Source organism: Elephas maximus, chromosome 13 (assembly GCF_024166365.1).
Source record: "Elephas maximus indicus isolate mEleMax1 chromosome 13, mEleMax1 primary haplotype, whole genome shotgun sequence".
Classification (NCBI taxonomy): Eukaryota; Metazoa; Chordata; class Mammalia; order Proboscidea; family Elephantidae; genus Elephas; species Elephas maximus.
In genome coordinates, this window is record NC_064831.1 from 75,812,292 (window position 1) to 75,836,645 (window position 24,354).

General features: G+C 43.8%; 1 protein-coding gene across 2 annotated transcripts in view; it reads left to right on the forward strand.

The window, feature by feature from the left end:
- Nucleotides 1-23,814, forward strand: part of AP3S2 (adaptor related protein complex 3 subunit sigma 2) — a 53,517-nt gene extending 29,703 nt beyond the window's left edge. The window contains exons 4-5 of one of the 2 annotated variants that reach the window (XM_049905651.1): nucleotides 15,776-15,883; nucleotides 17,759-23,814. In XM_049905651.1, the coding sequence (XP_049761608.1) occupies nucleotides 15,776-15,883; nucleotides 17,759-17,887 (237 nt within the window). In that variant the 3' untranslated portion in view covers nucleotides 17,888-23,814. The remainder of the gene's footprint in view (nucleotides 1-15,775; nucleotides 15,884-17,758) is intronic. The other variant, XM_049905650.1, reaches the window with a different exon arrangement.
- Nucleotides 23,815-24,354: the final 540 nt, after the last annotated feature.

A 24,354-nucleotide genomic window follows, 5' to 3' on the forward strand; every position in this document is an offset into this window, starting at 1 on the left:
CTTAAGACTGCTGCTCCTCTTCCTACCCACAGAACAAGTGAATGGGCACGTTTCCCACAGCTTTGTCTCTGGCAGCCTGCTTCCTCTTCTCTTTATGCATTCACCCTTGAATGCTCATCAGCTTTGATATAGATGGGTCACAAATCTACATCTCATTCTGACCCAAGCTAAAGGCTTGTGTTTCCAGTAGTACACAGCACCTCTTCATCTGGATGACCTGCCATCACTTCACACTTAGTGTACCCATTTTCTCCTCCCTCCTACACCTTCTTTCCTACCTACCCCTTCATTCACTTACCCCCTCACCCATCTTCTCTTCTCACCTTTCATATTTCTGTCAGCGATACCGTCTTCAAGGCATGAGATCTCAGGAATGCCTACTTTCTATTTCCAAGCAGTCACCATATGGTATCACTTTTTTCAATATTCCTTCAAGTCCACCTCTTTTCTTTTGTTTTTCTTCCCATCACCTGAATCCAGGCACCTAACTCATCAGCTCTAGGTGACCGCAGCAGCTATCTCCAGCCTGTCCCTTAGCCTCTCCCACAGTGATCTAATCTTCCATAGAAAACCACATTTCTTCACTTTGGCCTCCAGGGATCTCTGAAATGTTGGCCCTCTCAGCCTTGAGGCTGTCTGGGCTGGAACATAGACCCCTCATGCCCATCAGACTGGTCTTCCATATATACCATGCCAGTTGCCACCTGTTTGCCTTTGCCCATGCTGCTTCTGCACCCTGAAAGGCCTTCCCCTTCCCCTGTCAAGCTCTCCAGACTTCAAGGCACAACTGAAGTCTTACACCCAAAAAAGCCAAACCCATTGCCGTCGAGTCGATTCTGACTCATAACTGAAGTCTTACCTTTGATAAAACCTCCTCTGAACTGTAGTGTTGTAGTTCTCCAAACTATTTGTCTTCTTGATTGTATGTTAATGTTTTTAGTTTTTAATTGCCTCCTGTAGATTGTAAACTCCTTTGGAATGGTGTGTCAGTATGTAATATTTTGTTGGTTATCCAGACAGTACAAGGCACTCAAAAATAGTTGATTGGTTGGTATATAATGCCTAACTCAGCGCTTTTTTTAATTTTCATATTACTTATATCTATAATAACTGAGTAGCACAGCTAAAGGCCTGTTTTCAAAAGGCAGATTCTAAGTAGACTTTGAATTTTAAGGATTACGACCTCGCTAGTTTCTGGGTGGGACTCTGTCAGCTTTCCCTTTGCTCCCTTGGGGTGATAATCTCTGGGTGGCTCAGGTGGAGCCCTTTGTTCATCTGAGTTCTGTCAATGTTTGACATGGCTTTGTGGGCTTCTGGCTTCCCCAGGTTCTATCTGTGTGATTTAGGCAACGCTCTTAAAGACATCTTTGTGCCTCAGTTTCTTCAGTTGTAAAGTGGGGATGATATCACATTTCATTGATTCTTAGACTCATTTTTTAGTAACATTTTAACACCTCAAATCAAGATTTGTCTTACGGCCAATGGCGTGTCATAGTTTAATTGGCAATGTTTTTCCTTTTTAGTGGTACATAAAATAATGGTATATTTTACAATCAGTGGTCTTTTGGACTGACTGAAATACAGTAACATCTACCATTCACAGCTAATTTGAGAATTGGAGTTAGTAATTAGCTCGCTAAATGATGAACTTGTCTTATTTTTTTCCTACTGCTTCTCTACTTCCACTCCTACCTCAAATCTATTCTTTACACATATTATAAATGTGTTTTTGACTGTCTAACTTTCTTGTTTAAATTACTCAGTAGCTCCATACCCCCGACTGTAACCTCATGCCTTCCTTCCCCTTGCCTTCCTTGAAACCATATGAATGCTAAATGACACCGAGTGGTGGAGGGCAGTGTGTTATGTAAGTGAATTGTTGTGAGGTAGAAAAAAGATTGGAGACCACTGCCAAAAGGAGAAAACTGAGGTCCCTTAGCATGGCATGCAAAGACCCCCATAATCTCTCCCAGCCCATCTCTCTTGCCTCACCTCTTGCCATTTTCTGCTTTGAACTTTGTGCTCCAACAGCACTGAACTATTTGTATAACTTGTCTTTAGGGATGTTGTAGCTTTGACCTAGCATGTAAAGGGCTAGCGAGAGTGGAGCAGGGCCCCAGGGCTTTAGAAGAAACAAGGAACTCGGGGAGTGGAGATCATCTCCTTAGAAACAGGTTGGAGGATTTAGGTATGGCATTTGGACATTTTTCTTTTTTCTATTTACTGTGCTTTAGGTGAAAGTTTACAGAGCAAATTAGTTTCTCGTTCAACAATTTACACGCATATTTTTTGTGACATTGGTTACAGTTCCCACCATCTGGCCTTTTTTCTTGATGGTCAAATAAGTTGTGCTTTACTTGTTAGATGACCTGTTGTTTGGTCTTCTTCGGCAGAGAGGCAGAATCCTGGCACTGAAGGCAGGGACATATTCTTTGTTGCTCCAGAAGACACAGGTAGAACCAGTGGATGGGAATGGTTAGATGCACACTGTAGTTAAGAACTTTCTGACAGTCACTGTTGCTCAACAGTAGTGAGCTTGCTCACCCCACCCAGGTGAAGGATCTACTCTGTCTTCAGAGTCAAAAATGGATTCCTGCATTGGGAAGGAGGTTGTAACTAGCATTTATCAAGTACTTAGCTAGATGCTTTATATCTATTTCCTGCATTATCTTTCTTCTTTATCCTTAGACTAGGCCCGAGAGGTAAGAACTACAGTTCTCTCCATTTTACAGATGAAGAAACTGGAATTTAGAGTTATGAAATCTCAGTTTCTCCAAGGTCACACAGTTAGTAAATGGCAGAGCCAGAAGTCAGACCCTCAGCTTTCTGATTCTGGAGCCTGCGCTCTCCAGCACTGTGCTGCACTGCACTCTCCCTTGTCCTCTCCTGCTTCAGTATCCTAAACATGGAAAGAAGTGTATTTGCATCATGTCTTGTTAACAAATAAGCAATAGAAAGAGGATAAAATTCAAGAGGACAAGGCCTGGATCTGTACTTAGCATCTGAGAACAGTATTGGAAACAGGCAGAAGATGAGGGAAGATAAAATAGTAGACTTACCAAAAAAAGTCCTTTTTGATAATTTTTTAAAAATTACTTCACAGAGAACACTAAATCGTGTATAACAGAGTGAAACACTGCCTGGTCCTGCGCGATCCTCACAGTCGTTGCTGTTTGAGCCCATCATGGCAGCTACTGTGTGAATCCATCGTGTTGAGGGTCTTCCTATTTTTTGCTGATGCTCTACTTTTCCAAGAGTGCTGTCCTTCTTCAGGGACTGGTGCCTCCTGATAACATGTCCAAAGTAAGTTAGACGAAGTCTCTCCATCCTCACTTCTAAGGAGCATTCTGGCAGTACTTCTTCCAAGACAGATTTGTCCATTCTTTTGGCAGTCCATGTGGTTGTTAGGTGCCATTAAGTTGGTTCCAACTCATAGCAACTGTATGTACAACAGAATGGAACACTGCCCAGTCCTGTGCCATCCTCACAGTTGTTGCTATGCTTGAGCCCATTGTTGCAGCCACTGTGTCAGTCCATCTCATTGACGGTCTTCCACTTTTTGCTGACCCTCTACTTTACCAAGCATGATGTCCTTCTCCAGGGACTGATCCCTCCTGATAACATGTCCAAAGTATGTGAGACACGGTGTTGCCATCCTTGCTTCTAATGAGCATTCTGGTTGTACTTCTTCCAAGACAGATTTGTTCATTCTTTTGACAGTCCATGTCACTGTCTTCACCAACACCACAATTCAAAGGCATCAGTTCTTCTTCGGTCTTCTTATTCATTGTTCGGCTTTTGCATGCATATGAGGTGATTGAAAACATCATGACCTGGGTCAGGTGCACTTTAGTCCTCAAGGGGACATCTTTGCTTTTCAACACTTTAAAGAGGTTTTTTGCAGCCAATTTACCTAATGCAATGTGTCTTTTGATTTCTTGACTGCTGCTTCCCTGGGTGTTGATTCTGAATCCAAGTAAAATGAAATCCTTCACAACCTCAATCTTTTCTCCATTTATCATGATGTTCCTTATTGGTCCAGTTGTGAGGATTTTTGTTTTCTTTATATTGAGGTGTAATCCATACTGAAGGGTGTAGTCTTTGATCTTCATCAGTAAGTACATCAAGTCCTCTTCACTTTTAGCAAGCAAGATTGTGTCATCTACATAATGCAGGTTGTTAATGAGTCTTCCTCCAATCCTGATGCCCCATTCTTCTTCATATAGTCCAGCTTCTCAGATTAGTTGGTCAGTTTACAGACCGAATAGCTGTGGTGAAAGGATACAACCTTGATACACACCTTTCCTGACTTTAAACCGTGCAGTATCCCCTTGTTCTGTTTGAACAACTGCCTCTTGATCCACCTTAAAGAGGATTTTTGTATCAGATTTGCCCAGTGCAGTACATCGTTTGATTTCTTGACTGCTGCTTCCATGGGTGTTGATTGTGGATCCAAGTAAAATGAAATCCTTTTATCTGTTTATCACAATGTTGCTTATTGGTCAAGTTGTGAAGATTTTTGTTTTCTTTATGTTGAGGTATAATCCATACTGAAGGCTGTAATCTTTGATCTTCATCAGTAATTTTTTAAAAAGTTAAAAGTGTAAGGAAGTACATATGCAATGAGAACACTTTGTCATAGTCTGCTGTATCTCAAGAGTATGAAACATGAAGCCAATGAATGAGTAATCTTTTTATTTAAAAAAAAAAAAAGAAGAAGAACAGTTAGTAGCACATGCAGAATAACTTTTTAATTCCTGGGCAATTTGTCATCCCTGTGTCTGGACGCCTTCTCATCCAATTGCCAGTTTGGACTCGCCCTCCTCTGAATTTCCATAGCATTTTGTACTTTGATTATGGTAATTCTTATCTTCTTTACTTGATTTTAAATCCCTTAGGACAGGATACAGGTCTTATCTTTATTTCCTCATTTCTTCTCAATGTTTTATGATATTGAGCGTAGTTTCAACTAGACATTGTTAGAGATCACTTTCTTTGGTGAAAATGATAGATGCCTTGACCCTAACTCATTGCCTTGCATGTCATAGTCCAGTGAGGTCACATTAGACACAGTTTTTACTTATACTTACCCAGCTCTAACCATTTTGCAAAAAGAATGAGAATAAAAATTGAAAATACAAGGTAAACCCTGTCCACAGTTCTACTTAGGTAGTGTATGTCTGGATTGAGTGTGGGATAGAAGATTTGAATCTGCTCTTCTTTGTGTCTACTCTCATGTGCCTCTCACAGGCATCTTGTGGTGTTTAGAGTGTTTCTAATGCTTAAAGATACCACACACATTTTTCGGTCTGCCTAGTCACTAAACAAGCCAGCTACTTCATCTGGCACTCAATTAAGAAGAAGAAAAAAAAAGAAGCAAAAAGCAATCTGTTCCATTGCCGGAGGAAAATTTAGCTGGGTTGGATTTAGTAGTCCTTGGTGACAGCACTGTACTGAACAGCGTAGGTTTCCATCTCACTAAGGTGAGAGTCCACTAGATTCATTTGTTGTTCAAAGAGAAAAATAGAACTCCACGAAGCAAATTGCTTTCTTAGCCTGCTTTCTTTACTTAGCAGAGCTGCTTAGGACCAGACAACCCTGTGTGCCTGAGAGTTCCTGAGAGTATCTCTGCACCAAAGCACTGTCCATTAATTAATGTTAATGAGTACCAACAGAAAGGCTAAGTCACGTTGAGAATGTTCTGTTTTAGAAGTCATGGGAGTGTCTTTATGCAGTTTTGAACGTTTCCATTAAAATAGTTTAATAGTGATTTTCGATGGCACTGGGTAATGGGTAATAGTGATTTAATGTTTAACCCTTTCATGCACTATTTTGTCTTGCTGGGTAGAAAGTCAGCTTCTCAGTGGAACCAGGTATGCTTGGTACTTGTTTGTATGCTCCATATTGTGTGTTGCAGTTTTACCTACAAAGACACGCAACCAACAGTTGTTGAATCCAATTACCATATGTTCGTTATTTAGGCAAGAGAGTTAAAAGGCAAGCCACAGTGAATGAGGACAGGCAGTCCTTAGTGTGTCTTAAGACACTGGGAAAACATTGGACTTCAGAATGAAAGTAGGAGTAAAAGAGAAGGCATATGTACCACGTCTCTGGAAGGAATTTTTATGTCTCCTTCTCCTTTTCATTTCTTCCTAAAATAAATAATATGGGAACTAGAGACTGACTCTGGGCTGTTACTCTCAAATGATTTTCTCCTCCCTTATCAGTGCTGAGTCCACTCATGTGTCCTCCCACCCTTTGGCCTGTTAAGAGCCACCACACCCTCTAGCACAGACGAGGAGATGATGCGTGGCTCATCCTGCAAGAGTCTCTTCCCACTTACTCTTTGGAGGCCTTTCCTGGGAACTGATGAAACAACCAAGCCATATAGGGGTAGAAAAAGTTAACCAGCTCAGCATTTTCTATAGTAGACTAAATCTCTTGTTAGTAATTAACAGTTCTTTTTTAAGCTTGAGTGTTGAAATAGCGGCATCCTCATGTTTCAGTACAAGCATAGTGACCATGCTCTTTTGTATTTGTTAGTGTTTTGTGTGTGTGTGTGTTCGGTGTGCTAACAGTTATTTTAACAGTGAGTATAAATATGAAGGAGCAGTGGGAGTGTGAGCCCTTGTCTTTTGTGATGCAACAGGCCTCTGTTCTCCTATGCAAAAACACCTGGTGAGATATTGCTCCAGACTAGAGGATTCTATGGGTATGATTGAGTTTAGGGTATGTCGTGTGCAAACTTGCCACTAGTGTCATATCTACGCTCCCTGCTGCCCGTGGAGTTCTGCTAATGGGTTCCTGCCATCTTCATACAGAACTGTAAATGCATTTTATTACAGAAACAGTATCATTCGTGATGCTTAGGTGTCGCTGCAGGGGTGCTCTGTGGTACCAAATATGGTAGCATTAGGGATTTAGTCAGCTTTTGTTAGCTGCTAGCCTGAGGACTTTAGTAATTGTATCTATGGAAGAATATATTATAAGCTTAATACTTAAACTTTTGGAACATGGCCTATTTAAGGTTTAGGGCTAGCTTGTTTTTACTGGAGGACACAGTAATGTCCTGTTTATGCCTTCTTATTTATTATCTCCAGGCTCCTAATCAGTTTTATAATGATGGTCTCTGATGGCTTGGGCTCAGAACTTTCTTTGACCTTAATGAGAAACATAACCAAGGCTAGGACCCTTGAAGTTCCTAAAATCCTCTGTTTTTGGAGAGGGTTGTTGAAACAACTTGTCTCCACCTTCAGCAGTTCCAGAGTTAGGGGCCTGAGGAGCACCTGTATGCTTGAAGTGACAATTTTATTTTCCCTCTTAGACTCTGTCAGTCCTAACATGAAACTGTCAGGCTCATTTTAGTCGACTTTTATTTGTAGAGGTTAATTATGTGTCCCATAGAGTGCTTTTGTTAGTGCCAAAATGGGAGGCCACACCACCTCAAAAGACAAGCCTGTGTCTCCTCAGTTTTGGAACTTTTGAACCATATGAGCCTCTTTCTTTTTTTTAAAATTTTGTTGTTGTTGAGACTATATACAGCAAAACATACACCAATTCAACAATTTCTACATGTACCATTTGGTGACAATGATTACATTCTTCAAGTTGTGCAACCATTCTCACCCTTTTTTTCTGAGTTATTCCTCCCCAATTATCATAAAGTCACTGTCCCAAAGTTTCCTATCTAAGCTTTCAAATTCCTTTTGTCAGTTTGATCCCATATAGATAGATCTTAAAAGAGCTCAATGCTCAAGGCAGATATTCTCTACTAGTTAAGCTAAACTGTTACTTGGTTTTAAAAAGACTTCAATGGATATTTTTGGTTTAAGATTTAGAGATTATCTCAGGACAGTAGTTTCAGGGTTTTATCCAGCCTCTGTGGCTCCAGAAAGTCTGGAGTCAAAGTCCATGAAAATTTGAAACTTTGCTCTGCATTCACATCCCCCTGTTTTGGTCAGGATTCTTCTATAGAATCTTTGATCAAAATGTTCAGTAATGGTAGCCAGGCACCATCCAGTTCTTCTGGTCTCATGGCAAAGGGGGCATTTGTTCATGCAGGCAATTAGCCACACGTTCCATTCCCTCCTCCTATTCCTGACTCTGCTTCTTCCTCTGTTGCTGTAGGCAAGACTCTTTCATTCCTTCAGCCAGCATTTTTGAAGTACTGCTGTCTACCAAGCACACTGCTAGGCACTCGGGGCCCAGAGACGAATTAAGACATAGAACCTGTCTCCAAGGAATTATGGCCAAGGAGAAGAGACAGACAAGTAAACAAATCTAACAGTATACAGAATTAAGTGCATCAGTAGAAACACATTCTAAGCACAGTGGCATCACTGAGAAGAGGGAGTATAACTCAATCTAGAGAGGTCCTTGGCCTTTCTTGAGTTTACTAGGCCCAAGATTTGAGTATTCAGCACTGCACAGCCCAAGAAAATATCTCTGATTTTTACAGAACTATTTAACGGGATCAACATGAAGAACGGCATAAGGGAGTAAAGGTTGGAATTAGCGAATCTCAGCAGGGTCAGCAGTACTACAAACCCTGTTCCAATCTGGAGAAGTGCCTTCGTTCCATCAAGAAGGCCCAGCAAGTTAGACAGTCATTTAACTCTCCTGATATCTTCTAGTCTTGTTCTCTCCCTTCCTGTGCATTTTTACAGTGCAGCTGCTGACCAGGCCTTTGTTGGCCATAGAACCTCTGATTCAAGCTCTTCAGACCAGGAGGGTCACACCTTCCGGGAGTCCCAAAGTTGTACCTAAGCACTGTTGAATCCTCAGCATACATCAGATTTGTTCTTTCTGTTTCGTCTGTTAGTAAGCTGGGTCACAGGAAAACTTCTTGGGGGGAAACTTCTAGGTGCCTGTCCTGATCTCGGAATGAGATGGAGAAGGTCTCAAACAGTAATGTATTGAAGGAAAACATTGTGGGACCAAATTGGATGTCCACTGGAACCAGTTAGCTCCAGCAGAAGGGAGGACAATGTAATAGCTTCCTAGAAAAGAAAAATGAAGGGAGACAGATGTGTAGAGAAGAGAGGCTTAATAGCAGGTTGGATTGTCTTCAGAAGAGTAGACATTTTGACTATTTGTCATCATTTCTACTTTTAAACCATTCTAAGAGATTTCAAGAGAGAATTTTAAATAGGACATAACTATGAATGCTAGCTTTTACTCACCAGTGTTTGACCATGAAATTTGTGTATCTTAACCTTGGAAAAAACATGAGTTTCGACCCAGCATTTTGCCTGTTGAGATTTCAGATTAATCCCTCAAGTGTTTTCTCCATTGCCTTCTCCTATTGGTTTATTAGAATTATCTTAATAATCTTTATGTTCAGATGAAGCTCTTCCTGGTTGTGATTAGTCCTAGACCAAGTTACCATTAGATTTGCCAAGAACTAAGAAATCAAAGCACTTTTGATGAAACTCTGTCAACAAACACCTCTTAATGAATTTTGACAGTGTCATTATTTTAAACAATTGCTAAATTAGCAGAAAGCTGTCAGCCATTGTTACTTGATACTTTATATTTGTTCTGTGTACACTGGGTTAGGCTGGGTTTTGGGCTCTCAAAGATCCTTATTTCTTTGCTTTCTTCTAGTGGTTTTTAATGTCATCTACATGACTCAGATTTCAAATCTCCTTTTCTCCCAGCCTCTCTTTTTAGTGTTGTCTGAAGTAGATTATACCTGGACTTTACTGGTATCCTCAACATCCACCCATCAGTCAATTCCTGTTTGTTTTAATGGAACTTTTCTTTTGTGACCTGACTGTACCCCTGGTTCTGTGGGCACATGAGGTTAGTATTGACCCTTGGCTGCCTTCTCCCCATACCCATGCTTGGCAACTTCTAGTTTTCTCAAGCCCTCCCTATCTCCACTCAGAAATTTTACCGGTCTTTCTTGGTCCACTTCATAATCAGTAGAAGAGGTCTTAACTGACTTGTGAAATTAACATGGGCAGCAGTAAGATGGTCCCCAGTTGCCCATGCTTTGCTCACTCACACCAGTTAAGTCAGTATTCTTACCAAGGATCAATTGTGATGTTTTCATATCTGTCTAGGCCAGTTATACTGGTATTGTAATTTGTAATTTAATTAAATAGTATTCAGATAAACTATGAGTGAGAAAAGAGAATTGCTGTTTCTTTGAAAACTAGGTTGAATACTTCAGAAAGGCAAGTTACTTAAAAAGGGAAATGAAGTTCATTTAGGTTTGGGCAAGATACAAAGAAAAAACTGGGAATGGGGGGGTCCTAAAAATCTAGAAGGATCCTGTACTTAGTGTGTCACCTGGGTCTGAGTTCTCCCTGCACTTCAGGGAAACTGGAAATTGTAGATGTTGCATTCTGGTTGAGTTTTATGCAAGAAAAATGACATCAGACTCTAGTCAGCAGAAAAGGTCTTGCTGCCCGTTACATCAAAAGTTTGGTAGCTTGCAAGGTATTCTTTATAGCAAATCATGGTGGGTTTGGGCATTAGGGAAGAAGTCATAGTAACCATGTCTTTATTACTTGAGTTGTTAGTTTTAAATGACATCCATTGGCGCTCAGTTATTGAGGATAAGGGAATGTGCTGATTTCTTACTCTACCTCCCTCTTCCTTTCCACCTTCCCTTCCTAAGTTTTACTAGCTGTAGCATTTCTACGTTGTCAAGGCATATAGCACTGAAGTTCTGTGGTCACCCAGTAGATTCAGTGCCCACCACCAGTCTTTCATTCTTCTTTTTGCCATATTTTTTCCAATTATCCCTTGGTTGGCAGAAGTTTTTCTTTTGTAGATTCCTCAGGAAAAACTCATGGGAACAACATTCCCTGTCCTATTATTCTTGATTGACCATTGACTGAGTATAAAATCCTTGGGTCACAGTTTGTCTCCTTGAGAATTTTGTAGGTGTTGCTTTTTTTCCTGCTAACATTAAGTGTTACTTAAGTGGAAAATTTCAAGATTTTATCCCTCTTTAAAGTGTTTGATTTTTTTGCCTGGTTGCAGAAGTCCAGAAATCTTACCTAAAATGTGGATCTTGGCACCAACTGTCCTGGGTCTGTTTTCTGTGGGATATAATGTGCCATTTTAGCAAGTAGATCACAGAACTTTTTTATTTCAGGAACATTCTTAAATTATATCTTGATGTAATCTTTATGAACTAATTCCCCATATTCTTTTCCATTGTTAGAGGTCTCTTTTATGCATGTTGTATCTCCTTTGCTGTCTTGTCTCATTTTCTTTCTAACCTTTTTAACGCTCCGTTTCGATTTCATTTTATTTGCTTTTTTTCATTATTCTTTGTTCCTTACTGTGTTTTTAAAGTCTCTCTTCTCCCTTTTGCTCCATCCGGTTTCACCTTCATTTCTGGTTTTTTTTTTTTTCTCGTCAGTCCTGATATCTGCTGGTATAGATCTCTTCTTCCTCTCTTCCTACCTCTCCCATTAGCTCTTGTACTTCTGCTTTGAGCTCTTGCTTCATAGAGACAACTGTTTCATTAATTTTTTTTTTTAATTTTACAAAATTTATTACAGTTTTATCTGCCCCATGGCAGCAGCTTTGCAGTGTGTGGTATTAAGTCTGCCATTTGGTTTTTCTGTTTGTGTCCTAATTTTTTCTTGTATCTTTGTATAGATTCTGTGCTGATTTCATTTTTTTAACTCATCTTTAAATAGGTGAGTTTTCCAAGGACCAGCTATTTGCAGAATACTTGTTTGGGGGAGATGCCTGGCCTGTGTTCCCAGCTGGCTGCAATTGTCATGATTTAGGGTTCTCTGTGAGCTCACGTTTTTTTTGTGTGTGTGTGTGAGCTCACTTAGTCTTTACATCTACCCAGACAATGAAGCTAGGCATCTGTGAGATTTTCTTCAGTGCAAAGGTTGTCTGCACATGGAAACCAACTATATGATGCAAATATAGCTTATTCGTGTGCTTCTTCCATTAGCCCCAACCCCAGGTCCAGGAAAGTGCCTGCCTTCCAAAAACAAGGAACTTGTTTGGCATTAGAGGGTGTGTCCTTCACCTATAAAACCAAACCCATTGCCATCAAGTTGATTCCGACTCATAGCAACCCTGTAGGACAGAGTAGAACTGCCCCATAGGGTTTCCAAAGAGTGCCTGGTGGATTCCAACTGCCAATCTTTTGGTTAGCGGCTGTAGCTCTTAACCACTACACCACCAGGGTTTCCTCCTTCACCTATAGGAAGTATATTTTTGCAGTTCTTTCTGGTATCTGTAGCTCCTGTATCCTCTCTGTGTAGCATTCTTTCTCCTTTTCCTTCTGTGAAGGAAAAGAGTCCTTCCTTGAGCCCCCTGCCTTTTTTCCCCTATATTTTATTTATTTTGTTGCTGTTGAGAATATACACAGCAAAACATACACCAATTCAACAGTTTCTACATGTACAATTTAATGACATTGATTACATTCTTCCAGTTGTGCAGCCATTCCCACCCGCCTTTTCTGAGTTGTTCCTCCATCATTAACATAAACTCACTGCCCCCTGAGGTTCCCGTCTCATCTTTCAAATTGCTGTTGTCAGTTTGATCCCATATAGATAGTTCTTAAAAGAGCACAATGCCCAAGGTAGGCCTTTTTTTACTAGTTAAGCTAAATGATTGTTTCAGTTTTAAGATGACATCAGGGGATATTTTTGTCTTAAGGTTTAAAGATTATCTCAGACAATAGTTTCAGGGCTCCAGAAAGTCTAGAGTCCATGAGAATTTGAAATTCTGTTCAGCATTTTCCTTCTTTTGATCAGGATTCTTCTGTGCAATCTTTGATTAAAATGTTTAGTAATGGTAGCCAGACATTATCCAGTTCTTCTGGCCTCATGGCAGAGGAGGCAGTTGTTTATTGAGGCAACTAGCCATGCGTTCCATATTCCCCCTCCTATTCCTGACTCTCCTTCCTCTGTTGCTCCAGATGAATATCAATGGTTGTGCCTTGGATGGCACTTGCAAGCTTTTAAGATCCCAGGTACTACACAACGAACTAGAAGGTAGAACAGAAGCACTAAACTTGCTCTTAGGCCAATTAACTGGGATGTCCCATGAAGCTATAACCCTAAACCTCCAAACCAAGGTACCAAATCCCCTGAAGTGTTTGATTGTACATAAGCAACCTAAGCAGCTACTCTTTTGTTGTTGCTATAAATTTATCTGTCACACAGCATTTGCCAATTCAACTTACTACAGGGAGCTGCTACTTTTGATAGCTCCTCCACCTGTTTGGGTGTCTGGCATTTTGGTTATTTTCTAGATTTGTCAAAAAATGGAACTTAATTTCTGTTTTTCGTTTTTGCATTTGGAACACATTTTGACTAGTATTTGAAAATGCTGACTTAATGCACAGCTTTCAAATCAGAAATCTTAACTGACTTCTTCTACTAGGCAACGACTGGTCCTCATGATACCATGTGTTAGGCCTTCTACTACACCACCTTCTCCATCTGCTTAATCCCTAAAGCCCAAGGAGTATGCTTCTTTTTTACGAAAAACCTTTTATTCATTCACCTGCCTACTCTGCACTGGAATTGTTCTGGGCCTTGGGGATAAAGCATGAAATAATACAAGATCTTTGACACATCAAAGGCAGGTCTTAAAATGATTCCATGTGGATGGGGGCAAGGGATGAATGGGGTGGAAACCAGTTTGGGATTCTGAAGAAGCGTGGTGGAAAGGGGAGAGCATGAGCTCTGGAATAAGACAGACCTAGACCCAGCACATGTGACGTGAGGATGGCTTATTGATTTTTCCATGCGTCAGTTGCCTCCTATATAAAATGAAGCTTATATTACCTACCTCACACGGATGTTGTAAAGTTAAAGTAACTTACATAAAGTACTTGGCACGCAGTAAACACTCAACAGTACTACTTTTCCCCATGAAGAAAGTGTTGATTAAACAAAAGAAGTACTCGTATAGAGACCCATTTCTTGATGGGGAAATATAAACAATGGAGTTCTTCAGGGAACAGTTACAAGACCAGCCTTGTTTAACATTTCATAAATTTATCTAAATGTGAGGCTTATACCATTAAATCTTCATTCACATATGGCCAAGGAAATAATTTATATTATATGAAATTCAGGACACCTTGTGAGCATGTGTATGTAGGCAGAAAAGTGGTAAGTAAAGCCCAGTGTAGACACACATGAGGGAATGCCCCGCTTTGTTTCACTCCCACGCCCCAAGGTCAGCAGAGATACCCCAGTTACATCTGCCGGTACATTTCCTCCCTTTGCTGTGGGCAAAATGTGGAGAACTGATGTGCCACAGACCTTCATGTCAGAAATGCCTACGCACCTACACACAGACATGTCTTTCTTCTTGGCTTTTCATTGACTACAGAGTAGATTGACCTTCTAATCCTCCACTGTTTGGAGGCTAGTCTCTAGTAGTTCTCAACTGGGGACAATTTTGCCCCTACCCTCCAGGGCAAAAACATTTTTGGTTGTCACAGCTAGAAGGGTAGTACTGCAATCAAGTGGGTAGAGGCCAGGGATGCCACCACAATGCACAAGACAGTCCCAACAACACAGAATTATCTGGCTCAAAATGTCAGTAGTGCCCAGGTTGAGAAACCCTACTCTAGATGCAAACTACCTTCTCAGACTAATATTTAGCCTCCCTCTTGCACAATCCTGCTGTTCTAGCCAGAACAAGTGTTCCTCATACCTGTCCATGCACCAGCTGAATTGCTTCTTCCAGTGTCTTCCGCCTGAAGTCCTTTCCCTCTTTTCTCTGATGTCAGACCCTAGCTTCAGTCTTCCCACTGCCTCTGAGAAGCCGTCTCTGGTTTCTGCAGCCAGTGCTCTCTCCCTCCTCTGACCTCTTAGAAAACGATTTCACCAGTTTGGCTCTTCGTTAACAATACAAGGTGGTACTTGCTATCTCCCTAATTTGACTATAAACACCTTGAAAGCCATGTTGATATGATTTGATTTGAAAGATGACATACCACCCAATGGGCACCTCTGCCTTGACTCACCCCGGGCTTTCCGTAGCAGCTTTCCTGCCCCGTAGGAGAGAGTAGTTGAATAAGCTTTACGCTGTCACAGCAGTTGAGTGCACTGGGGTTCAGCTTTGTTTAGAGAACTGCTGGCTAGCTGGAACCTGAGTGCTGGTTGTGACGCTCATGCTTAGACGAGTACTTATTCTAAGCTGGTTCTAATCTAAGCTGTAGATAGGGGATGAGAACGGGTGCAGAGGAATAGGCTCTGTTTTACCCGATCGCTTCCCTCCAGCAAGTGCAGGCTAGAGAATCTGGCTTGCAGAGCCTGGGAGACATTGCCGTTCAGCTTCTTATACAGGGCTTGTTCTGTCATAGCTGGACTGACTTAGTGGCAATCAGTGTTGATAATGACCATATGAGTAATGAAAACCATCAGTTACTTATTTAGAACCCAGTGTGTGCCAGGTACCAGGCTAGGTGCTTCACACACGTTACCTCCCTCAGCCCTCGCCACAATCCAGGAAGGAAGCTTGAAGCACTAACAAATGGTAGAGATGGGATTTAAACACCGTCTGTCTGATTTCCAAGCCTGTGGTCTCTGCTACCACCTCCCTTCCTTAAGTGTCACCAGGCACGTCTACCACTGCTGATGAGAGAGATTCATTGTGATATGCCCAAGATGTTGGGGAAATGCCGTGTGGTCTCATTCAAGGTGGTGAATCAGGACATGATGTGCCTGACTGCTGCTGCAGGAAAACCGCGAGGTTTCCTTCTAGGCTGCACCCTAACCGTCACTGAGTGCTCTGACTCTTCTCATTTTTGTTTCCCCTCCAGGTGCACTATATCCTTCAGGAGGTGGTGATGGGTGGGATGGTGCTGGAAACAAACATGAATGAAATTGTGGCCCAGATTGAAGCTCAAAACAGGCTGGAGAAGTCTGAGGTGAGTAACCCCCTGGACTCCTGCCCTGGCTGGTGAGAGAAAGACCTGGGCAGAGGGAGGGGGTATACATGTGTTGGTCTGTGTTGCTCTGGAAACTTGGGAGCCATTTCATACTCATCTTCTTTCTTCTTTGAATTCATCAAAACTGATTGATTTGAAGGTCAGTTCTAAAAATTAAACAGGTAGAAATGAGGTTTGGACACTCTTCCTTTCAGGCTGGAAGTGTGAATGGGAAAGCTAGATGGCAGAGGAAGGCAAACAGTTTCTGGCTTGGGGGGTTAGGGCCCATATTTGTGGTTTATAATTCCGTTTTTCAAAGCCACATGTTCCCTGAAGGGGCCCAGAATTCCCTTCTCCAGTTCCAGTGTGGTTTCCTAGTTGTGTGCTCTGTGAGTCTGATCTCCTAGCAGCCATTTCTCATGGTATCTTTCAGATCCAAGAGTTGCCAGTTTCCTCCTTTCCAGTTAGCCTTATAAAAAGCTACATTAGAGTCTGGGCTGAAGTTTTTAAATAACTACCCTAGTCCACCCCCATATGGCACTGGGCTTGATACAGATGTTGACAGTAGATTCCATCCTACCCCTGTGACGTCTTGCCATCTTCTTCCTCAGTCTTAGCAGGGAGTAGAGATTTTAGGCACTCACCTCCACGCATGGCAGAAATACCAGAACGCATTACCTCTTTAATTATCTGAATGTCATAAAGAGCTTCACTGCTTTGTGTAACGGAACTCGATCTTACAAAACCGCAGATTCTTTCTGTGAGAACTGGCAGTCCTGCTGAAGAAGCTTTTCCAGACCACAGTTATTGTGGCAGCTATAGTTCTTGTAGAAATGCGGGCTGGGAAGCCTCCAGGAATAATAAGTGAGTCAGAGGCAAGGGATTTGGAAACCAGAAGACATAGAGACTTGCTGGGCGAGGATGAAACTGAAGTCGGTATCCTGAAAGTAGTCAGCGAGGAAGATAATGATTTTGAGAGTCTGTGTCAACATCTCCCTTTCTGTGCACACACTGGGCATGACCCTGGAGGGTGAGGGTTGACCGTAGTCATCTGTTTTCTCTGTGTTCCGTCACCAGTCTTTGTATCACTTTCCACCACCCCACCTCCCACGTGTCATCACCTCCCATCTTGTTGCCACATGACATTTCCAAAGCCAGTTCTTTTCCATTTCACATGATGAGCTGGCCAACAGTTGCCCTAGAGCTATGACATTCCTCTTCCTTTTGAGAATTTTTCTGTGGCTTTGTACTTGTCTATAAGTCTTCCGTTTCTTGAGAAAAGCGTTTTTTTGTTTTGTTTTGCTCTGATTTGTTTCATCACCTGAAAAGTGCCCTGATATTTATATGATGCGGATACTTCAGCAGACATTTGTTGAGCACTTCTCGTGTGCTGGGCACTGTTAGATGCCGGGGCTGTAAGACTACATAGGACACAGCGTACACCCTTGGGGAGCAGATAGTCTTGAAGGAGTGCAGAGTTTGAATCCCTGTACCAGCCCTGGGGGCACAGTGGCTAACCGAAAGGTTGGCAGTTTGAACACACCGGCTGTTCTGCGGGAGAAAGATGTGGCAGTCTGCTTCTGTAAAGATTACAGCCTTGGGAACCCTGTGGGGCAATTCTGTTGTCCTACAAGGTTGCTATGAGTCAAAGTCAACTTGACGGCAACAGGTTTACCACGGTCCCCATTTAACCTAAAGGCAGCTTTGTCTTTACCTTTACTGCTTTGTCTGCGTGCCTTTGAGGAATAAGGAGGAAAAATCAAAACTTGATTGCATGTGCTCAGTTTGGACTTTTTCTAGGCCTCTTTCCCCTGCTTTTCTCAAAGCAGATGACACTGAGAATTTGTCTCATACCCACCTCTCATTTCTCCCCAGGGTGGCCTCTCAGCAGCACCTGCCCGGGCTGTGTCTGCTGTGAAAAACATCAACCTGCCTGAGATTCCTCGGAACATCAACATTGGTGATCTCAACATCAAAGTCCCCAACCTGTCCCCGTTTGTCTGAGGATCGAGGCTTGGACTGAATTGGAATCCTGAAAACAAGCAAAGCCAAGCAAGTCCTGAAAGAAAACCCATTCTGAGCCTTAGAAGAATCAAACCACAGGACCCTGGCCCTTTCTACCTTTCTGTTTGGGGAGGCCATTTGGCATGGAGTGGGGAAAGGTCGAGTGTCTGTTCTCACTATGTAGCTGTGCCCTTCTCTAATGCCTGTGACCACTGCAGGTGGGAGGAGAAGCCGCAACTTCCTCATGGGCAATGACAGTGCCCAGGCCATCTGCACCCCTTACCTCCTGTGTGGAGCTGCTTCCACCGATTGGTGACTCTTGAGCAGGCCCACTTGTTTCTGAGAACCCCACCACGTAGATATCACACATTCTCTGATTAGAGTCTCACCGTTAGCATCACAGAGCTTCTGAGGTCATGTAGGCTTTTCTTTTGCTGGCCAGATGCCATAGGTAGAAAAGGGCTGATCCTTTAGATTTGGGGGTATGGTACATGGCAGGCAAGAGCTGGGTGTTATGATGAGAACCAGAGTCACCTGCTGGTTTACTAGGGTTGCTATACCCAGAATCCTTTTGTATAGCCAAGCTTTCTGGTTACCACCTCCTGCAGAATGTGTTCCCCCCACTGGCTTAGTCCCAGCTGTGCTTTCACAGGTGTCCAAATCATGGACCTGGGCATGCCCACCACATTTTGCTAATAGGGAGAGCAGCCACCTAGACACACACGCATACGACCTTCTCTCTCAGCACAGCCAGAAGTTCCTCCTTCAAAAGCAAGAGGCCCTATGTCTGCTGTAGAGGTAAAGCTGACAACATGTGGAACATCTCAGATTGACTCTTTCCAGGTTTAAAATACATTCTTCTCATGGGGAGCTAAAGGTTCAGTTCCTCTACTATGAACAATGAATCTCCATCATACAGGAAACCCACTGCCCACTCCTGAGTGGCTTCTGGAATATGAGAGCCAGAGCTGGTGTCAGCCATCCTGGGCCTGACAGGGAAGCTCAGGGCCTGGGAAGCCTGCTGGCTGAGACCGGTAGCAGCACTGCGTCTTTTCCCCAGTGTGCAAAGGGTCCCTCCCTGAGCTCTGCTTGTGGGCATGCCCTGCTCCTCTCAGGTGACATTCTTCCAGAGCATTGGAAACCTGTAAATGTTTACATGTGATAAAAGGTCTTTCTTCCTGTGGTTAATTTAGATCTAAAAACTACTTCTCAGAACAGGGCCTCTTGCTTCCACACTGCTTCCTGTGCCAGGTCTCAGGTATGATGTTGAGTTGCCTTGAAATTAGGGGGCGGACTGCACCTTCACACTAAAGCTTCCTGGCCTGGGGGCCCCTTGTGCCAGCTGCCTAGGACCCAGACTGTTCCCTCGGCCTCCTCAAGCTGCCACAGAGCAGGTCTGAGATGGTACCCAACGAGACTGACCGTGGGCGGGGGGCACATCTTTTTCCATTTTTGAGAAGTGTGTCCTGTGATTCGTGCTGGTTTCTCCTGCAGACTCTTGACCTCAATCTTGCAGAACCTCTCTAATAAGTTTAGTGATAGGCAGTGTTGCTCAGAGGTAAGCCTCTTGTGTCAGAGGAACGAAATGTAGGTGAAGAGATCTGATGTAAAAGGCCCCAATCTCACTCTTAAGGATTTACTTCAACACTTTTACGTCCCTCTCACATTTGCTGAAAGTGAAATGGGAACAAAGGAAGGAAACCAGTGTTTATTTTGCATTTACTGTGTAGTGGCATGAGCAAGTCTTTGCATGCATTTTATCTTGTTTAATTCTTAAAACAGATACTACTGTCCCCATTTTGCAAATGAAGAAAGATTTGGGGCTGTTTGCCTCACTGACTCCAAAGTCCATTTTTTTCCCACTGTTCAGGATTGCCTCTCCCAATTTATCATCCTCTTTTTTATAGATAAGGAAACTGAGTCTCAAAGAGGTTAAGTAGCTTCTTGCAAGCAGAATAAAACAGGCTTGGTTTTGAAGGTGGCCGGTGACAACCAGCATCATAGAGTGGTAAAAGCTGGGGAAATATTCTACGTCCCTCTATCTAACTGATGAGGAAACCAAAGCCAGCGTGCTAAGTGTTGTGTGAAGAGCCACAAAGCTGTAACCAATTGATTTTTCCTGAGTTTCATTAGCTTTGTGGCTTAGTGCATTGCTACAGAGCAGCTATATGTTGTCCTGGCTTTCCTGGGGTAGTCTTAATTTCAGATGTTTAGCCTGCCAGAGACTGTAGGTTCCAGAAACCATTGCTGGCCCTGTAGATTCCAGCAGTGGGTATCCAGACAGCACCCCTCACATGCCTTTTAAAATGGCATAAAACTTTAGCCTAGTTTTTTTACGTGGAAAACTCAATCGCTTCAAATGGACCACAATAATTGATCGTTAACCACTTAAGTTGCCAGCTGATCCACCTAGCTTTCTTGCCTGCTATCAGCAAAGCCATAAACATCTTTGTTTTTAATGGATTAAGAAGAAATCTTCATCAGCCTTTTAGGGAGAAGGTGCAGGTTTTGCTGCTGAGAGGTGTGAGTGATGAAAATGGGCTGGGTTTGAATTTCCTTTCGGAGTCCTTAGCCCTGGGTGGTTTGCACTGAGGATTTCCTGAGGTGGGATAGAATACTGGGTTCTCAGTGCTCACTGCCTATAGTGAAAATCTAAAATTCATTCATTATGCAATTTCAAAGTGCCTGTTGAGGGCCAACCTCAGCTCTAGGCACACAAGATTGAGAGAAGGAAACGAAGCCCTGCCTCCTACACTGTCTCTGCTGAGGACCTCTAGCAGAGTGCTCAGCCTACTGGGATATGGTGGTCTGGCTGGCAGCCTAAATTTGTCGAGACTGGTGTCAGTGACTTGGTGGTATATGGAATATTTAAAGGGCAATAACCATTTTCCACCCCCAGCCGACCACATTATGCCCAGCTGGGCCAGCCCCCAAACAGCCCACCTTCCCTGGCCATAGCCCTGTGGTCCTCACATGGAGGATTAGGTCAGGATGTTCCAGCTCCCAGAGTCCTTTCAAGCACCTATTTATGCAGGCCTTTGCCATGTATAGAGCCAGCCCTCCCTCCCCAACAGTATGGAGCCACCCTAGCAAAGCCCTCTCTGGCCCCAGCTTCACTAGGAAAGAAACCAGAGGAGCATGGCTGAAGCCAAGCTGCTGGCTAAACTCAACTTGTGGACCATCTGCCCATGGCTTTCCAACAGGATGCAGCAGTGAGTGGTCCCTGAAGATCTAGATCAGGAGTGAGGCCTAAGGCCAAGCTCAGCACTAGCCAAGATGGAGAGTCTTGTAAGAGACAGATGTAGAGGGGGTTGTGGGCTTAGCAGACGTGTTGATTTTCCACATCCCAAGTCCTCTGCCCTACCACCGAGAGAGCGCCTGTCTCATTGTGGTCACTGTTAGCCTGGTGTCCACACACACTTGGACAGCAATGTGTGGCGGATGCTTACAGAAGGTGGTTAGTGGCTGTCCTCAAGGTTGGGAACACTGAGGGTTCTGCATTTCCGTGGTTCTGGCAGAGGTTGGGAGACTGGAAAGCAGGCCTGTTTGGGGAAGTAGTTCATGTAAATCACCAATCCCTTCCAGAAGACTGTTTAAATTCTTTCCTATTAATGTTTTAAATAGGAAATACATTTATGTAGCTCAAAATCCAAGATTAACAAAAGGCTTTTTAGCAGAGGACTCCCACCCTGTTCCCCCAGCCTCTGAGTTCCCATTCTTGGTAGCAACCAGTGTTTCCAGTTTAAAGAAATTAAAAATAAAGTCTTCTGATTTTTATTCCCAAGACTGAGAGTGTATCTCCCTGGATATGGTAATTGTGGTGGTAGGTGTGTTCTCTTTGGCCTTGGTGGTTGACCTCATAGCCCGCAGTAATCATGCCATCCTCTTTGGGGAAGAGGGGCTTATAAATGAGGCCTCCCAGACCATCCCATACAAAACAGCAACCCTCACCCTAGCACCACATGTCTGCCTTCTCTGCCTTACCTTTTCCATAGCTGTCTGACATACTGTATATGTATTTGTTTAAATTATTGACTGTTTCCCCCTCCTAGGATATAAGCTACTTGAGGGCAAGGAATTTCTCGTTCAGTGCTGTATCCCCAGCTGCTATGAACAGTGCCAGACACAAATAGCTCGATAAATCACTGTTGAATGAGTGAGTGATTGAGACAAGCAGTAATTCCTGTTTACAGTAAGTTATAGTTTATGCTCTCCAGGGCCCTGTGCTCAGCCCTTTGGAAGGGGTATTTGAACCAGGGTAATGGCACTGGCAGCAGGAAGTGGGGAGGAACCAGGTAGTGACCTGTGAAGGGTGACCGATGGACCCTCAGAAGCTGGAGAGCTGGTGGTGGTAGAATTTGAGAGAGGAGGAGTTTGGTTGTAGACATGGTAGGCTGGAGTTGCCTGGGAGTATCTGGAGGCAGATGTCCACAGCCAGCTGGGAGCCCATGAGTGGGCCAGAGAGGAGATGATGGTTTAGGCTGTGAGGACAAGCGGTATGGCCAAGGGATAAGAGGAGAGAGTTGAGGACAGAGCCTGTGGGCAGGGGGAGGAAGAGGAGAGCCTGGACAGTGGAGTGACTGAGTCAAGGGAGGACTTTGAGTAGATTTTAGGGAGGACTGTGAAGAGATAACCTCTTCTTTGGGCTTGCAGTTGCCCCAGCCAAGGCTCCCAAGTGAACGAGTGAAGTTAGAGAACTTTGAAGAGGTGGTTGTGACCCAGTGATGGAGGCAGGGTCCGAAGTGCAAGGTGGTTGTGTAAGAATGTGGGTTACAATTCCAACTGTGCAACCGAAACTTTGTAAAAGGAGTTAACCTCACTGGCTAAGTTTCCTCATCCATGAAAGGTGGTAGCAATAGTTGTCACCTCATGGGTTAGTGTGAGGATTAACTAAGTCATTGATGTAGACCACAAAGGGCTCAGTCAACACTGGCTGCTGTTGTCATTAGTATTTTTGCAGAGGGAGTGGGAGTTGAGGAAGTAGGTGCAGTAAGTCAGGAGAAGTTTCTTGGTGATGGGGAGGAGAGAGATGGCAGTACCTGGTGCTCAAGTCCTTGCAGAAGAGAGAGGGGGCAGTAGAAACAAAGCTGTAGGGCAAGTGGTGGGGTCTGCAGCAAGCGAAGCATAAGATGAGGGTTTGAAGACATGGAAGAGCAGATTTGTGATTGGTAGAAGCAGAGACAGAGGGGAGGGGAAACTGAAACTTCCTGTCCCAGGAGTAGGTAGGACCCCAGCTGGCACAGTGGGAGCAGTTGGTGTTTGGTGAGGACTGGGGTGAGGGTCTCCGGACTCTGACTAGCCAGACCTAGATGAGAATTGAGGGCCCTTTAGGGAGCCTGCACTTCCCATGAAAAAGGGGATCTTTGGCCTTTTCAAGAGCAAACTTTACATTTTTGCTCAGCTCCAACATAGTTTGATCTCCTGGGAACAGGGGTGACCACCCCCCTCCTAGGACTAGGCCACAACTTGGAGAGGGGCAAGCTGGAGGCTGGCCTCTGCATTGCTGGGAATGCATCCCCCTCTGCAAAGCTATGAGATCAAGAGGTACAGGTAAAATTTTCAAAAGCTGGGGTCTGTGGACCCCCCAGACTGAGGTGATATTCAAAATATTTTACAACCGCATGGCAGTGGCTGCAACAGTGGGCTCAAGAATAACGACAACTGTGAGGATGGTGCAGGACCGGGCACTGTGTTGTTCTGTTGTGCATAGGGTCTCTATGAGTTGGAACGGACTCAACACCTAACAACACATGGCTCAGGCACTGATCGGTCAGAGTGGACGTGCCAGATGGGGGTTGGAGGGTGTTACTGCTACATGTCATCTCTGCCACCGGGACTGCTGCTCTGTTATCCAAGGCAACAGAGGGGAGAACCCAGAGGCTGCCACATCTGGGGTTTGCTGCAGTTGAATTCTCTGATGGTAAGGTTAGTGAGTCAGCTCAGGCGCTGCGCTGGGAGGGACAAGGTACCTTCTCACCATCTCTGGACTCTCACAAGCTTCCAGTGAAACTGGAGGCCAAGAGATGGACAAAAGCCCAGGGCACTTCCTACTGCAAAAGATCACAGCCTTTTCTCTGGCAACCTGGGAGTAACGGTTTTCTCCAGCCTCGGGGTCCTGAGCACTTGGCACTGGATACCCTTTCTTTGATCCCTCTCCAGCCCTCGGAGTGGCTCCCAAGCTGGCTGCAGGCCACATACATCTTGCCTGGGTCTTGCCTTGGTCTCCCTGGCTTGAGTAGCTGCAGGCTACTCACCCTGGAAAGTAATCCTTTCTTGCTAGGGAAGTGCTTATCTAACTGAGGCGAGCTTGGATTTGGACTGTCAACTGCTAACCCAGCTTTTCCTGAACTTTTTCATATGGCTGGACCCACTCCCTCTCAAAGAGGCAACTCCCGCTCAAAAGCTGGACTCTACCCTTTGGGGGAACTTTCTGCTGAGATTCCTACCCCTGAGTTTCCCACCCTCTT